This window comes from Nicotiana tabacum, chromosome 3 (assembly GCF_000715075.1).
Source record: "Nicotiana tabacum cultivar K326 chromosome 3, ASM71507v2, whole genome shotgun sequence".
Taxonomy (NCBI): Eukaryota; Viridiplantae; Streptophyta; class Magnoliopsida; order Solanales; family Solanaceae; genus Nicotiana; species Nicotiana tabacum.
The window spans coordinates 194,463,763-194,480,057 of NC_134082.1; the positions used below are offsets into that span (position 1 = coordinate 194,463,763).

The 16,295-nt window shown below is 35.5% G+C and overlaps 4 protein-coding genes across 5 annotated transcripts; 1 reads left to right on the plus strand and 3 right to left on the minus strand.

Annotated features, from left to right (window-relative positions):
- Positions 1-4,002: 4,002 nt before the first annotated feature.
- On the plus strand, positions 4,003-6,568 carry LOC107819367 (pectinesterase). Its single transcript, XM_016645478.2, has 2 exons — positions 4,003-5,071; positions 5,762-6,568. Exons 1-2 carry the CDS (start codon positions 4,114-4,116, stop codon positions 6,448-6,450), a joined length of 1,647 nt encoding a protein of 548 aa, XP_016500964.2. The 5' UTR covers positions 4,003-4,113; the 3' UTR covers positions 6,451-6,568.
- A 668-nt stretch (positions 6,569-7,236) lies between these two features.
- Positions 7,237-8,668, minus strand: LOC107819337 (nuclear transport factor 2B-like). 2 transcript variants are annotated; one of them, XM_016645450.2, is made up of 3 exons: positions 8,389-8,668; positions 7,853-8,190; positions 7,237-7,673 (listed from the first exon to the last, which is right to left on the minus strand). In XM_016645450.2, the coding sequence occupies exons 2-3, from the start codon at positions 8,153-8,155 to the stop codon at positions 7,599-7,601; spliced, it is 378 nt and encodes a 125-aa protein (XP_016500936.1). In that variant the 5' UTR covers positions 8,156-8,190; positions 8,389-8,668; the 3' UTR covers positions 7,237-7,598. The 2 variants fall into 2 exon arrangements, with proteins under 2 accessions (XP_016500936.1, XP_016500927.1); XM_016645441.2 differs by having other exon boundaries at positions 7,853-8,667.
- A 1,697-nt stretch (positions 8,669-10,365) lies between these two features.
- Positions 10,366-11,861, minus strand: LOC107819349 (putative dolichyl-diphosphooligosaccharide--protein glycosyltransferase subunit 3B). Its single transcript, XM_016645459.2, has one exon. The coding sequence runs from the start codon at positions 11,607-11,609 to the stop codon at positions 10,575-10,577; it is 1,035 nt and encodes a 344-aa protein (XP_016500945.1). The 5' UTR covers positions 11,610-11,861; the 3' UTR covers positions 10,366-10,574.
- Positions 11,862-13,231: 1,370 nt separating this feature from the next.
- LOC107819374 (pentatricopeptide repeat-containing protein At4g21170-like) lies at positions 13,232-15,952 on the minus strand. Its single transcript, XM_016645486.2, has 2 exons — positions 13,964-15,952; positions 13,232-13,820 (listed from the first exon to the last, which is right to left on the minus strand). The coding sequence occupies exon 1, from the start codon at positions 15,906-15,908 to the stop codon at positions 14,151-14,153; it is 1,758 nt and encodes a 585-aa protein (XP_016500972.1). The 5' UTR covers positions 15,909-15,952; the 3' UTR covers positions 13,232-13,820; positions 13,964-14,150.
- Positions 15,953-16,295: the final 343 nt, after the last annotated feature.

The window sequence follows — 16,295 nt, forward strand, 5'->3', positions numbered from 1 at the left end:
AATCCATGCAACATCCAAAACAATCTCACTTAGATACTACTATGAGGATTGTAAGGTACGTAAAGAAATTACTTGGGATGAGAGTTTTTCTCAAGAAAGGGAGAGTCACACAAATAACTGCATACTGCGATTCTGATTGGGCAGCATGTCCAAATACATGCTTTGGTATATAATTAAACTAGGAGAGTCTTTGGTATCTTGGAAATCAAAAAAGCAGCAAACAGTTAGCAGAATTTCTGCAGAAGCAGAATACAGAAGTATGGCTGCTGCTACTACTGAGATAGTCTGGTTAGTTGGGTTGATGAAAGAATTGAACATAGAGGTAGAAGAACTTGTGAAGTTTGTCTGTGATAGCAAGGCAGCTGTACAGATAGCAGCAAATCCTATCTACCACGAAAGGACTAAACATATTGATATTGATTAACATTTTGTAAGGGAGAAGATAAAGGGAGGTTTGATAGCAGCTGAGTATGTTTCCATCAAAGATTAGATTGCAGATGTAATGACTAAGGCTTCAGGTGTGGCACAACATCATCTTTTGGTGTCCAAGCTAGGAGTGTTAGATGTATTCCACCCTCCAGCTTGAGGGGGAGTATTGAGATTAGAAGAGTAGTATGGACCAAAATGTAATTGTATAAACTTTAGGGAGTTAAAGTTTTTAGTTAGTTAAGAGGTGCACATGCGTCGGTTATAACAATGCACCTCCTCAAAATCTCTCTATTATTCTTTCATTCTAACGAACCCAGAAAGAAGTGAAATTCCTCTCCTCCTTCTCTCTAGTTTCTCTCTCTAGTTCATAAGCTTACATTGATCATTGCGTGTATTAGATTTAGATCAAATTCACAGTAATTCAACATTCTAACGGGGGCACAAAACCGTAGATAGTACGACAGGAAGGAATATTCACTAGAATATTCTCTAGGGAATCTAAATCCTAAAACTAGCTGTTACTGCACTTCGAGGACGAACACTCGTCCTCATCCTTATTTTCCATTAAGCCACCTCGACCTCGGCAACAATCTATCTTCTTCTCATGACCCCGACCTTTCGGGGAGGGGTTGACACGTCACAATATCAACACATTATCGCCTTCAAAGACCTTATCGTCGTTGACCGGGTCAAATGCATGATATGTAGTTTTTCGCCATACAATATGCAACATGAGTACTTTATATGTAGTATTTCATTTTTTTTTTCAAATGGGGTTGTTGGACTTTAGTACCTTAAATAAAAAACGTGATCGATAGCTTTTAGTGGCCAACAACCCCAAAAGTGATCATGAAAGCCACTAGCACAGGGAATATCTGTCTATATACCTAGGACCGCAGATATCTATTATTTTGACACTATTTAGGAAAAAGTTGATGCTAGGTGCTAACGGAGGCGGATTCAGAATTTAATGTTTATGGGTTCTTGCAACGATTTTGAGTAAATTTTTAATAGTAATTGAGTTCATATTTAAATATTTGTAGATATTTAATGAATTTTTAGAACACATTTATACTGTTTGAACAAAAGCTACCGGGTTCACGGGAACCCATATATGACATGCTAGATCCGCCCTGGGTGCTAACCCCGGAAATTATTTTTATGCTACCAGATTAAATTGAAAGACAATAATATATAAATACGATATACTCCAATAAATATGAACACAAGATAATCATTTTGTATAAATGATTTTTGACAAGCATCCCCGCAACAGGTCATGTAAAGCAAAATCATCTTACATAGGACGGAGCAAAATAATTTTTTTCTATAATTCGTACTAGTGGATCATTATCACATTGGGGAATGGCTCTTGTACACCCATATTATTTATTCATACAGCAATATTAATTATATCTCAGTTCTAGATAATTAGTTGAAATTAAGTGTATAAATCTTTACTTTTTTATTTTAATTCAACTCATGTATCCAAAATGAAAAGGTTTATTTCATGATTAATAAACTAGCAACTAAGTGTTTTCCATAAACTCGTGAGAGAAGATGCACGCCTAAATGGGACTTCAACTGGTCCTGACACATATTTATTTTCCTACCCACACATTAGCCACTAGCAACTAAGTGTTTCATTATATATAGAAAAGAAATTACTACTTCATAGATAATGCGCACCATCGGTCCAAAATGAAAGTGAAAAAACTTTAGCTCAATGCATTAGCCCATCAATTACAACAATCATTTCATTTTCCTTCTTTTTTCTTTGGATATTACTGGAGTAGATTTTTCTTCTCAGTTGTACACATATCTTCAAAAGCATAAATAAATCTTTTAAGTATTTTTTGGCATTTTTCTAATACAAAATATATTATTTGTAGATTTTTAGTTATAAAAATATGTGATGTGCATAAGTTCATGGAACATACGGCTATCCTTAAGATAATATATATAGCTATTATATGTTGTACATTAAAGTTATAAAATATTTACTTAAATATTTAGAATTATTATTAGTAATAATCGTAGAAAAGATGAATGTTATAAAGAGGTAATTTTACAAAGAGCGTACCGTCATAAAGATGGTTATTACTGTTATAGTCAGAATGTTGTTACAGAGAGGTAAAATATAACATAAAAATTCGATTCTGAAAAAACTAGACTTTTATAGTGAATGACTTTTATATAGGGATGCTATTATAGAGAGGTGTGATTGTAGAACTTGATGATAAATTAGGATGGGAAAGTTAGTCAAATTATAGTTATTTGCATTAATGGTAAACCGATTAGGAAGTAGTAGGTATACCATAGAATAAGTTAAAATGTATTTAAGCTGATCCGAAAATCACAATTACATTATTAAAAAATTAAAACAACTGCTACTAAGAAATTAAAATAAGGGAGACAATTATAATACTGCAAACTACTACCAAGGAGATAAATGGTATGAATCCAAACTTGGAGAGAGAGATATTTGAGATTATCCCTGAACGATATTTTATCATGTTTCTCTTCTAACACCCCAATTTCGGAGAAATCAAAGTTATCGAAGTAATTGCATGTGCATATTATACTACTCCAGATATATATAACTGATGTGACAAAAAAACATGCTTTTCCAACCAGAGAATATATTTGCTTATAACAATGGGCATTGGGACTCTGGTCCTTATATTCAAAAACACTAAAATATCCAAAGTTAAAGTTACATATATAAGGAAAGAACCCTCGTGGATATTACTTTTCCAACCAAAGAATAATTGCTTAAACAATGCTACAGTGTGAATGATGGTTTGGTCACACTGACCATGATTCTTCATTTCTATATGCTTCAAATGACTCTCTAATTCTTTATGAGCCAATCAGATCCAATTTAATATCTTATCTTAGAGCTATAATTATAAATATAGTCTTATATCGCTTGCTGATATCATTACACCGATACTTTATCATAATCCAAGTGCTTATGATAGGAACAGTTTCTGCAGTAGACTGCATAATTGCTAGTACATATTGAGGGTTCAAATTTTATATAGTAACAGTATCATAATCATAAAAGTATATTTACAAAATTAAGTCACTTGTAAGGTATACATACGTAAAATCTCTATGAATAATTATCTCGATTTGTAACCTGATAAAAATAATATTAACATGTTATATGTTAAATCACACTTATAATATATTAAAAGTATATATCGCTTACATTAAAAATTCACTTATACTAGCAAGTAGCAATGCACATCCGGTCAAAATGGAGTACTAGACGTCCATTTATAGACTAACCGTACGTACATGCTTTGTCATGAAAAGAAAAAGATCGACAAAGAAAAATATCAAAAGAAACCAATCAATGCACTCATTTAAGGACTGACTTTAGCGTTAGGAAAATAGATTGCCCGTATTTCACACTCACATGTGTCATACATTTATAATAACAAAAACCTGAACCTTGCCGCACCACCTAAAAGTAAACTAAAGTAACTTTATTAAATTAAATAATTATAAAAAATATTAAATTGTGCTTTAATTTAAGTACTTTTCCTTACAAGCTGTATGCTAAAAAGATAAGGAGGGAGTGGCCATTATTCTTGGTTTTTAGTCTATATAAGAACACCGGCAATGAGAAGATCCATAGAACAACTGAAGCTCACTACACACTTGTACTAAGCCATGGCTACTAATTCCTCTCAACCATTGTTAGACACTCCCAAAACAAAATCCTCCTCTTCTAAAGCTCTCTATATTCTTCTGTCCTTAGCTGCTATTGTGGGCTCAGTTGGATTAGTTTCAATCTGGGCCATCAATGGCAGCAGCTCATCAATTTCCTTGACAGCCCATGTTTGTGATCAGGCCCATGATCAGCCATCTTGCTTGGCCACGGTGTCTGAGGTTGCACCTGCTGGTTTGATGGATACCACGACAGTGGATTTGTTACAGATGGTTTTGCATAAATCATCGTTAAAAATCCATGAGACGATCGATTTAGTGAGCAATGTGAACGGTCGGATTAATAATGACAACGAGCAAGCAGCTCTAGCAGATTGTCTAGAGTTAATGAATTTGTCAAGGGACAGATTAATGGACTCCATGATGGCACTGGGGAACCTATCGGCCCAAGCCCATTTTGACGTCCATACATGGCTAAGTAGCATTCTGACCAACCATGCTACATGCATGGATGGGCTAAACGGTCAGGCCCAGTCCATTATGAAGCCCATGTTGAAGGATTTGATAGTAAGAGCAAAGACTTCCTTAGCCTTGATGGTTAAAATGACACCATCTAATACCATGGATCTTCCATCAGTTACTGATGGATTACCCTCATGGGTTACTTCTAATGATAGAAGGCTTTTGCAACTATCTGCAAATGCCATAAAAGCCAATGTAATAGTGGCCAAAGATGGTAGTGGAAAATATAAGACTGTAAAGGAAGCAGTTGCATCAGCTCCAGATAATAGCAAGACTCGTTATGTTATATATGTGAAAAAAGGAATATACAAAGAGAATGTTGAGATTGGGAAAAAGAAGAAAAATGTGATGCTTGTTGGTGATGGTATGGATACTACTATTATCACTGGCAACTTGAATGTTGTCGATGGTGCAACAACCTTCAACTCTGCAACCGTTGGTAAAAAAATCTCCTTTCTCACTACTGTTTTGGCTTAATTATCTTTTGAAATAATCCATATATGTTACTTTTTATTTTTTGAGATGAACTTTGATTAATATTTTAATATATTTATTCATCATATCAAAATATTTAAATTTTCAATAGCTTAGAAGATTAGTGAAATTAATTTTTGAAAAGCGAAAAGTAACACTTATTTTGGGACTGAATATCAATTTCAGTTTAGCTTTTGAAAAATGAAAGCTTTGTAGCCTGACAAAGAAGTTTAGAATTCAAGAGCCTTACGGACACTTTTGGTAAATGTTTCCTAAGAAAAAGGTTTATGCAGAAAAAACCTGTTTGAGAAGTTGGAATCTTTAATTTGTGGGTGAAAAAAGAATTTTGAAAAAAGTCCTAAAATTGTTTGCGGGATAACAGTTTTCTTACGATATATTTTTGGTACAATAGTGTTTCCAAGGACAGATGCCGTGTATCAATTGGGGCTTGAACAACTTGTTGGTGGTGATAACATATGCAACCTTTAATCTTAAAATGTCACCAGGGGCCTTAGGCCGAAGCTAAGAGATCTAAATGCCACATTCATCTAATGAGAACCTAAGTTATTTTAATGCAGCTAATGAAAGTTTTCTTTCTCAATTGGGGCTTGACTTTTAAATGGTTAGCTAATTCTTTTTCTTTTTTTAAATACAGCTGCTGTTGGGGATGGATTCATAGCCCAAGATCTGCGGTTTCAAAACACAGCAGGAGCAGCAAAACACCAAGCAGTAGCACTTCGTGTTGGAGCAGATCAATCAGTCATCAATCGTTGCAAAATAGATGCATTCCAAGATACCCTCTATGCCCACAGCCTCCGCCAATTCTACAGAGATTGTTACATCGCTGGCACTGTTGATTTCATCTTTGGTAATGCAGCAGTCGTGTTCCAAAACTCAAAAATCGCAGCACGAAAGCCCGGGCCTGGACAAAAGAACATGGTTACAGCCCAAGGTCGTGAAGATCCAAACCAAAATACAGGAACTTCAATCCAAAATTGTGATATTATTGCTACCTCAGACCTTGCACCAGTGAAAGGGTCCGTTAAGACATATTTGGGCCGTCCATGGAAAGCGTACTCACGAACTGTATTTATGCAGTCCAATATTGGAGACCATATTGACCCAGAGGGTTGGTCAGTATGGCAAGGTGATTTTGCCTTGAAAACTTTATATTATGGTGAGTATATGAACAAAGGACCTGGAGCTGGAACTAGTAAGAGAGTGAAGTGGCCTGGTTATCATATTTTAAATGCAGCAGAGGCGAGGAAATTCACAGTGGGTCAGCTGATTCAAGGAGGAGCATGGTTGAAATCCACTGGTGTGGCTTACACTGAGGGGTTGTGAGAAACTTTGTTAATCTAACCATGTTCAAGTGTTGCTAGTTTCTGAGCCGTAGTATGTTGGTTGTAATGTTTCTGCTGTTGTTTTGGTTCAATAAAGTATGGGTGCATAATTTGGTAAATATGGAATCACCAAATTTTTTGGTATTTGGTATTCGACATTTTGGTATTCAGTATGGTATTTGGTTTAAATTTTAAAAAAAAAATTGGTATTTAATATTTTAAAATGAAATACCGAAATATATATTATATTACACAATATACATATTATTAATTATAACATAATATAAAAAATCTAAAATTTTACTTTCTTTTATTTTCTAAGTTCATCAATTAACTCTAAGCAAGTAACAAAACATTTCTAATGATCAAACTTATTTCTTTATGTACACTCTGGGTTGATATTTGCTGGTTTTGGACAAAACTTTTGACAACAAATATTTTTAGTTTTGTACTTTCGAGTACTTTAATTAAGAATATTACAGTCTATGACTCTATGCACTAGTTAGTATTCAAATCGAGTAAACCGAAGTTACCGAATTGAATAAATCGAAACCAAAAGGAGAAAAAACGAACCATGCCGAATTTAATTAGATGCGGTATTGGTATAGCATTTTAAGAAACCGAATACCGAACCGAAATGTATACGTACCGTACCGACCAACTACAATAAAGTAAACGGCTATCACTAATCATGATATATTTATTGAGAAATATGGCTTAGTTTATATAATGATGCAAAAAGAGTTGGAACATAAAAAAAAACAATTAAGGGCCAAAAGATCATAAATTGATACTCAACTGCAAATTCTTTATCCAATATATGCATCTGTGATCCACTACTTTTTCTTTCTTTTTAAAAAAAAGGGTCAATCAAATTATAGTAGTCTTGTAGGAAATGACTCCATGCTTTAATTTTGCCCAGAATATGAAGGTAAAAGACAAACTTGAAGTGGTTGCAAATAGAATAAATGACATCTGATATTACAAAAGCGATAAGCAAATCAACAATGTGATGCTCCAATTCCATTGTTAAGGAAGCACCACATCAATTCAAATGACAGCAAACGATTTTCTCTCTTCAACATTTCCTTCACATTAACACTGGTTTTCTTTTATCTTGATTAACATTTTATCCATACAAACGCTGAACTAGCCATAGTTGAGGCGAAATATGTCATTCTGCACAAAGAAACTTCCTTCCATAGTTGGGATCAAGTGAAACATCTGCAGAAAATGCATTGCAAACAAGATATTTAGCCTTTTTTTATTCCAGTAGTTCATTGCTCGGTTCAGATAGAGTGAAAACCAAATGTTTCAAATACGTAGGACTTTGTTTGCACACGCAACAAATATAGAATCATACACTTAGATAACATATATGGAGGAAAGAGAGAAAGAGAGACCTGGCTGAACCTCAGGGGATAGTCCTCTCCAAGAAGTTGAATGCTACCACTGACAAAGACTATGATCCCTCCGGAAAAGGACGAAGGTTGAGAATCAATGGTGCTAATCGCATGCCTGCATTGTCCAAAGGGCAATGCATTAAGCTTAGCAGATATATCTTCACTTCCCTGCAACTTTTGGCCCTCAAATGAGAGCATTGAACTTGGTTGATACAGAGTACCAATCGACGATCGATCATTGTCAAAGAGATTGTAGTAGTGATCCACAAATGCTCTTCCTACCATTTCTGATTGTTCTTCCATTTCTTCTTTCAAATTCTCAACTAATTTTCAATGTCCTGTTTAAATTTCAAGGACAAAGAGGGCAAGGTTTGAGAGAATATAAGAAAGTAAATGGTTTGGCCATCAAGGAAAGAATATATAGGAAAAAGAAAAATGTAAAAGAGCATCTAAGCTGCTGCATGGATACGCAATTTCATGAAAAGGGGAAAACAAAAGAACAGGATAAGTCTTAAAGAATTGAAATTCATATGCACCTTTTTTACACAAGGAAGGAAAAGGAAAGATGGGGCTGTTAAAAACTAGCAAGATCTGCTGAAGCAAACCGACCATCAGGCTTTTTGGCCAACAAAATTTTTTTTTCTTTTAAAGTTTTTTGCTGCACATTAGTGCTTTCAAGATTCAATGTACGTAAGCAAATACTAATATGTGAGTGAAGGAAGGGGGTGAAATTGGCTTGAGAATGGGAGAAACAACAGAACGCTACACATGAAATGATGACTAGATTGCAGTATGGGTCACTAAAGATTGTTCAAGGGAATATATTCTTTGCTGAACAATGACCAACTTTATATCTAAAAGTGAAAACACGCTTGCCACTCACTTCCCCTTTTATGCCAGAAAAAAACATAAGGTGGACGGTGGACCTCAATAGCTTAATCAGCATATCCCAGATCAAAGTTACTGATATAACATTTCATCTTTCTCTATCTTTCTTGGTGGTAGAGTAGTTCTTAAGCAACATTTCTTTAAAAATATGCATCTAAATAGCTTATATCACTACGTTAAAGAAAGACAACTACTCCAATTAGTTTTTCCTTACTCTGTTTATGGAATCATTTTTCTCAATAGCCACGCCTAAAGGTCTCTCAGCAACAATAGCATAATAGTGTGGCTAAGATTAAGAAGCGATAAAGAATACTGATAATCTTATATGATCACCGAGGTTCTGGAATTGTTCAAATGAGATTAAGATAGTGGTTTCGAAACAACATAATGTTCATTGGTTTCCTCGGATCTTATGATGAACAATCAATAAGCCACTGAATCCCCCTATATGAAGTGCTTATAACTTTATTTACTTCCTCCTTGCTATTCCAATTGAAAGCGTTGATAAGTGTATATGGAATATTTGCTTATCCTCCACTTTTACATCTTAACCAGAGGAAATAGCACTTATATTTCCTCTTTTATATCCGGTCTAGCTATCTATCCCTTCTTGTTGCCATCCAAGGAGAAATATGTTCAGTTAACAAGAACATTATATCAACCTTATTTTGCACCTTAGTACCTTAAAAACACACACTAGCTTTCCTCTCTTTTATAGAAAGTTCAATTTACATACTCGATTTATGACAGAAACAAGTTTCCAGAAAATTACTAGTAGTAATTTTGAGTTAGTAAGCTAAAGAAGGAAGCATGAGTCACAGTTCAGAAGTAAAAGATCCAAGGACCATCCTTCTCTCGTTTAGAACCTTTCAAAGTACTATATGCAAAATTGCAATTAATTAAATGCAAAGAAATTTGTTAGACATATGGAGAAGAAAAGAGCATGTCAACAACTATTCAAGTTATCATCCCCTTTTTGCTTTAATTGAAGTGTAGTGTACCATTTTCCGCAGCAAATGTTATGTCAAAGTAATCCAAGATATGCAGCATCAGAATCAAGCAGATTAAATTCCTATGCCACTTACATACCGATTTACCTTTTGCGGGGAAAGAATATGAAAGTGCCTATTCCTCAAAACTCAAGAAAAGCAACTGCCACGCTCTAAAGTCTATGTGATCCCACCAAAATATATCAGCTGTTTCTGATTTTAATTAGTCAATCTTTTATACTTTCTACTCTTCTTTTTCTCCCAGATATCAGATTCTTTGCCTTGTCTGACAACTGATGCTAACTTCTTTAGCTCTCCAAGTGAGGCCACTCTCCATAATCATACTATATGGTTTTAATTTGCTAAAGACTAGTGCTGGTGGTTGGAAAGTAAATATTCCTTTCTTGGTGCAATGTCTGCTAAAAAACAATATATAAATTTATGGAAGGCCTCTCACCTCTTAGAGGTAGCAACTCCAGGTCTTTAACTATTTACACAGTAATTACCCTCATCTTGCCTGAATTATGATAAACCATTTACATATTAGGCACTGAAATGGATGCTAATAAGTGGTGATCACAGTCTGTGATGATCATGTAAGTAACTAAAAACAGTAATTTTGAGAGACGTAAACATGTAATTATTGATATACAGAGTGCAAATTCTAGCAAAACATATTTCAAAACTTCAACTGGCACATACATGCTTCACTACAGGTACAAAGATCCATAAATCTAAGCTGAAACTTATCAGTCAACTATTATTGGTTGAGTATAAACTACTACAGACCTAGATCTTACCTAAGAGAATACCAGCTAAATGTATCGGCTATAGAAACTACATTGCTACATCCAACTTGAAGGCCAATAAGCATGAACACCATATCCAGTCTTCCAATTATCCAAGTAAATCACCTTCTTTACTGCCCAAAATGAAACGATGAGCCCAAAAGCCATAAACAACCTCTGCGCTGTCCTGTTCTTCACAAAAACCAAAACATGAGTCATAAATGCCAATAACAATCCAACAACCATGTACAAGAATCCAACAGCAAAACCTTCAGTCCCTAACTGCATCCCAGATGCTTGGTAAAAGAAAATCATCTTCGAATTCCCTGCATCATTCCTATCCTCCAAATACATCGGCACTTTCCTAATTATACTATGCATTGTCCCTGAAACACTAAAAAAGTACACGAAAATCGACCCGGTCATCCACATATACTTATCATGCAATAGGGTTTTTCCAGAAATAATCTTTTTCACCAAAAATGGACTCCAAATCAAGAATACACCACCAATAGCAGCCATCATTTTCTTGGAAATTGCTGGGGGTCGATGAATGGGACCCACATTAACCTCCACATTCGCCTCTACAAACTCCTTCATCGACTCAGCTCCCCTTGAATAACCGGAAGCATCCATTGGAACACTATCCCTTTTCAAATCCGTTAAAAAAAAGGGTAATAACCGAATATGGGGTAAAGACTTGAGTTCAAACAAGGCGAAAGAAGATTGAGATTCTTGAAACTCAATGACGAAGAAGAAGATGTGAGTGTTGTTGCTGTTTTTGGGGTGGTTGACGAGGAAAGAAAAGGAGAGAAGGGAGAATTCACGCTTGAAAGCAGGGAGATTGATGTCGGGTTTCGAGTGGAGCTGTTTGGCGTCAAAGAAAATGAGGGAAGAGAAAGGTTTAGGGGAAGGGATAGAGAGGATGCGTTGGAGAAGGGAGTCATTGAGGTGGATAACGCCGGTGGGTGATTGTGATCGGAGGTTGATCAGTTCGGAGAGTAAGTCGTCAGAAGAATTGGAATGAGTGTATATGGGTGCAAGGAGAAAGAGAAGAGTGATGAGTAGAACAGATGATGGAGAGATTGCCATTGTTAGTTAGATTGATGAGAAAATATGGAGGGTTTCATGCATGCAGAAACAGAAATGTTGAGAGTGTATGTGTTGGAAGAGCAAGATATGGGTCTGTGGTTTGATTTTGGGTCGGGTCTTATTGACTGAGTAAGATTTGTATGTGGATACACAGATTACAGACACGTAAGAATACTTGAATGGTAATTGGTAAGAGTGGAAGTTCCACGAACTGTAGGAAACTTTATACTGGAAGTTGTTACTGAAATTGCATTCCTAGCCTACAACACTCCAAAATGGATTTGGGTTTTAGAATTTTTTTTTTTTAAATTCAATCAGATTATTAAGAAATAAAAATATCTATTTTTAGTGAATTTAAACATAATTATTTATTTTTAATTTTCAATACTTCCATCGAAATACGCATACTATTCATTTTTAAAATCAACTCAAGCACCTAAACGTTGTCTTTCAGCACTTGGTGTTTTAAAGATACTATTGTTTAGCTAAAGCTAAACAGAATAAAATCGTGTAACCGAGGGAAATGTTAGAATCAATGAAGACGAAAAAGCATATATGCAGTTGCGGATGCGCATTCTCTAATCATAAGCTTGATCTTTCCCTTATTTCTAATATATAAAATGTCAAACTTTTTTCTTTTTTTTTAAATGTCAAACTTAGTAGGGCTCGAACCTACAATATCACCATTATTTTTTGGGTGTTTTTGCTGTAACATCTAACCTTTTGAAAATCTATGGTGAAACTGGTTAAGAGTCTCAAAACAGACATCAACTGCTGAAGACAAATATATGGAAGCAACAAAACACTTCAAGAAACAGTACAAATAAGTACTAACATAATATCCCAAAAATTAATAATCAATTTCAGTGCAAAATATAAGCTGCAGCACTACAAGTCTACAATTAGGCAACTCTACTGATTTCAGCTGCAAAAAGGTAAGCTCTTCCTACAAGATCAAGGAGAAGTTCATTTAGCATAAATTGGATCCACAGCACTTCAGAAATTTTGGCACAGGAAGTATATAGTGCTGATCTCCTGGTGCAGTAGTATTATTATGTCAAATCAAGCAGCAGAATTTGGACCATAATTGGACTAGCAAAGCATTAGCTGTCTGTTTGAATCACCATATTCTCCCATGGCAAAAAAGCACTAGCACAATGACTTTCTTCAATTTAAGGCAAGTACTATATAAGCAAATTGCATGGTCCTGTATGGATTTTAAGTTCAAACTGTTTGCTGATTCCGTAGAATAAAAAATTATTGACGAAGTCAAGATGCCTCGATGCATTTCCATGTTTATCTTGCAATGATTAAACCCCCAAGAAAATGGCGGTTTACAAAGACTGTACATTGCAAAGTCAAGATGCTGCTGCCTCCTAGTTGAAAATTACACTTTAGAAGGCACAATATATAAAACAAGTAATCTATGTCATTCATAAAATCACCAAAGTTTTTGGACCGACATATATGATATATACACATTTTTAAGTCTGTAAAACTGAAATGAGTGGAAACTTCGGAACCAAATGTAGGAATTTGGAACATACCAAAGCGAAGAATTGGAATTTGGAGAGATATCAGGCTCCTAATAACCATGGCCACTGCCATCACATTGCAAAAGAGACGAAAATCATATTTTGCACCTTCTGAATTTACAGAGGCATAAATTTTCATCAAGTAGAAATATCTGCTTTTACATTCACTAAGCTCAAGCCTGTCCTAATAATCTTTTAGAAAACAACCATATAAAAGAATCAGGAGTAAAATTTGAAACTGAAGCACTTCTCTACATCACTCTCAGCACTAAATATGTCACTAAGGGGCCATCTTCTAGCTTATGTTTGACGCTTGCACTTGCGTTGGAAAGAACTTCGAGTGTGAGTCCTCACCATTTTTCTGCCTCCAATACCTTCATCCCTAATCAGCACAAGGGGAGATTCCTCATGGATCACCCATATCAGCGTGCAGATAGGTTATGACACCTGGTGTTCAGTTTTGAGACTTGAGATTACCCTCGAAACATTTCCACTAATACTATAACAACTTCAGACAGCATATCATTAACTTCCGTGACACGCGCATCTTAAATACTTTATTAATGAAGAAGTGACGTATGAAAAAAAGGCAGCCCGGTGCACTAAGCTCCCGCTATGCACGCAGTCCGGGGAAAGGACAAACCAAAACGATCTATTGTAAGCAGCATGCCTTACCCTGCATTTTTGCAAGAGGTTGTTAAGTGGATATATTAAACAGCAAAAGAAACTACGGGTTCCACTTAATAGATATTTACAATAACTTTAAAAATCATGGAGAACATATTTAAAAGGGGGAAATAGAGAAGTAATAGAAATTACCTTTTGTAAGTAGAGAACATATTAATTTTTCAACTTGTACGCTGTTCCATTTGTGCATATAGGGATACCATAATTGGATGGCGAGCATCATGCCATCACGAAAATCTACTCCCAGATGAGCAGCCATGTTGTACAGTATGTATAGTAAGGGAAGAAATAAAATATGACTGAAGCCAAAATATATTATTTAGCCAAACCCAGAAATCAAACGCTTATATGCTTTTGTGTGGGGTTTAAGCCCCAATTTCAACATCTCATCATGCAATCTCATTGCTTTTCTAAATTCCTTTTCCTGACATAGCCCCCTAACCATGATTGAAAAACTTTCACTGCTTAACATGTCATGAGTTCTCATGTAATCAAAGATCCTTAGAGCTTCTTCACGCCGTCTTGATTTAAACAACCTATCGAGTAGTATAGTGTAGGTCTTTACATCTAAAGCAACACCAAGTCTCTCTAGTTCAGTATGTAAAGAAATGGTAGAATCAATCCTTCTGCTAAAGCAATAGTGACGCACCAAAGAGCTACAACAAAACGATTCAAGCTGAAGTCCTCTCTGAAGAATAACATTCAGAAGCTCCTCAGCTTCTTTCCACTTACGCATTTCACACAGAGAAAAAATAAATTTAGACACTTGAGATATGGGAGGAGCGAATCCTCTTCCTATCAAGTCTTTCAACAAACCGCTGACTTCTTCTGATGGATTTTCGTTGCATAGGACACTCATGAAGGCACTATAGCATTTGTCATTGATGACAACTTTCCTGTCAATTATAATGTTGTACATCGAAATAGCATCGTCAACTATACCTTCCTTGGAAAGTGCCCTCAGCATAGATCCATAAGTGTTATCTTGCAGTTCAATCTTTTTTTCAGAAGCTTCCCTGAAAAATAATTCAGCTGCATATGTCTTTCCCAAATCAGAGAACTTCTGAATTACAGAATTGTAATCGGGCGACATAACTTTTGGAAAATGTCCTTTCTCCACCATGGAACTCAGCACTGAGTCTATTACTTCGGCATTTTGATATTTGCAAGCACCATTAAGAATTGAGCTAAAAGTACTAAAGGTAGGATCAATAGATTTCCCATACATATCATTTAAATATCCAAATGCAGCTTCAAAATTCCCTCTTTTGGAGTAACAGTCTATAAGTATATTATACATAACAGGACTACATAAACCCTTGTCAATAATAGGAACAATTTTCTCAAATTTCCCATCTTTACAGAGCATCTGAGCAATTAAGGAACAAGTAAGCACATTCTCCTGAACCCCATTCCTAATTATAGAACCATAATAACGCCAAGCCAATCTTAACTCATTCTTTCTATACAGCAAATTGAGCAGTGCATTGCAACTATCAGTAGATATAAAATACCCATATTCTCTAGCATTTCTATAAACTTGAAGAGCTTCAAAGAACAAACCTTTATTGCAATAACTATCTAGAACTGAGCTCAATACTGAAACCTGAATGTGAAAGTCAGCAGCTTTGAATGAATGAATCAAGAAATCAACAATTTGGGTTGGTGGGTATGTTTGAATGAGAGAATCCAATATGGGTTTTGCGGGTTTGGATAGTCCGGACCCGAGAAGTACATAAACAAGGGTACAAAGAATTTTGGCATCAGGTTGGAACCCAAGATTGTTCTTTGCATAGTGGAAGAAGTGTAAAGAGACTTGTGGGTTGGTTTTTTGGGTTTTGTGGAGGATTTGAAGGAAGAGAGATGGAGTTAATTGTGAGGAAGAAAGTTTGAGGTTCTTGAGAAGTGAAGGCCAGAGGTTTGTTTGTCTTTGTAAGAGAATAGAGGATATTAGGGAAACTAATTGGGTTTGTTTGAATTGGTTTCTCCAATCTTGGGACTTTGGTGTTGTTGTTACAGTGATTGCTGTTGTGAGTGAATTCTTGAAGAGGAAGAGGGCTCTAGAGGCAATGGTCATTTGAGTTATGGGTGCAAAGAGAACTGATTCAATTGGGAAGGGAATTGCAGAGTGAATTTTCTATGGGTAAATTGGGGGCAAATTTGTAATACATATCTATACACTATTGGAAACTTTATTACCCTTCCTAGCCAAGTTTCAATTTAATTACATCATATATACAAATTTACTAATTATATACACTTTAGGAATTAAATAAGTATCCTTTTATATTAGGAATCAATTATTTCTCATCCTTATTCTCTCTCCCTCATGCGCTCACTCTCTCCGTCTCTCTCTCTTTCTCTGCTCTCTCTCTCTCTACGTTTCTCTCTATCTCTCCATCCTAATTCTAGTAATGTAGAGTAAAGGAAAAGAGAGCAGCAATTCCACCATTGGCAGTCATTA

Bases quoted from the DNA above. Each gene is read 5' to 3' on its own strand.
- LOC107819349 (XM_016645459.2), bottom strand. From the start codon at position 11,609: ATGGCAATCTCTCCATCATCTGTTCTACTCATCACTCTTCTCTTTCTC.
- LOC107819374 (XM_016645486.2), bottom strand. From the start codon at position 15,908: ATGACCATTGCCTCTAGAGCCCTCTTCCTCTTCAAGAATTCACTCACA.
- LOC107819367 (XM_016645478.2), top strand. From the start codon at position 4,114: ATGGCTACTAATTCCTCTCAACCATTGTTAGACACTCCCAAAACAAAA. The intron at 5,072-5,761 runs GTAAAAAAATCT...TTTTAAATACAG, and splicing joins CTTCAACTCTGCAACCGTTG to CTGCTGTTGGGGATGGATTC.
- LOC107819337 (XM_016645450.2), bottom strand. From the start codon at position 8,155: ATGGAAGAACAATCAGAAATGGTAGGAAGAGCATTTGTGGATCACTAC. The intron at 7,674-7,852 runs GTCTCTCTTTCT...CATTTTCTGCAG, and splicing joins ATCCCCTGAGGTTCAGCCAG to ATGTTTCACTTGATCCCAAC.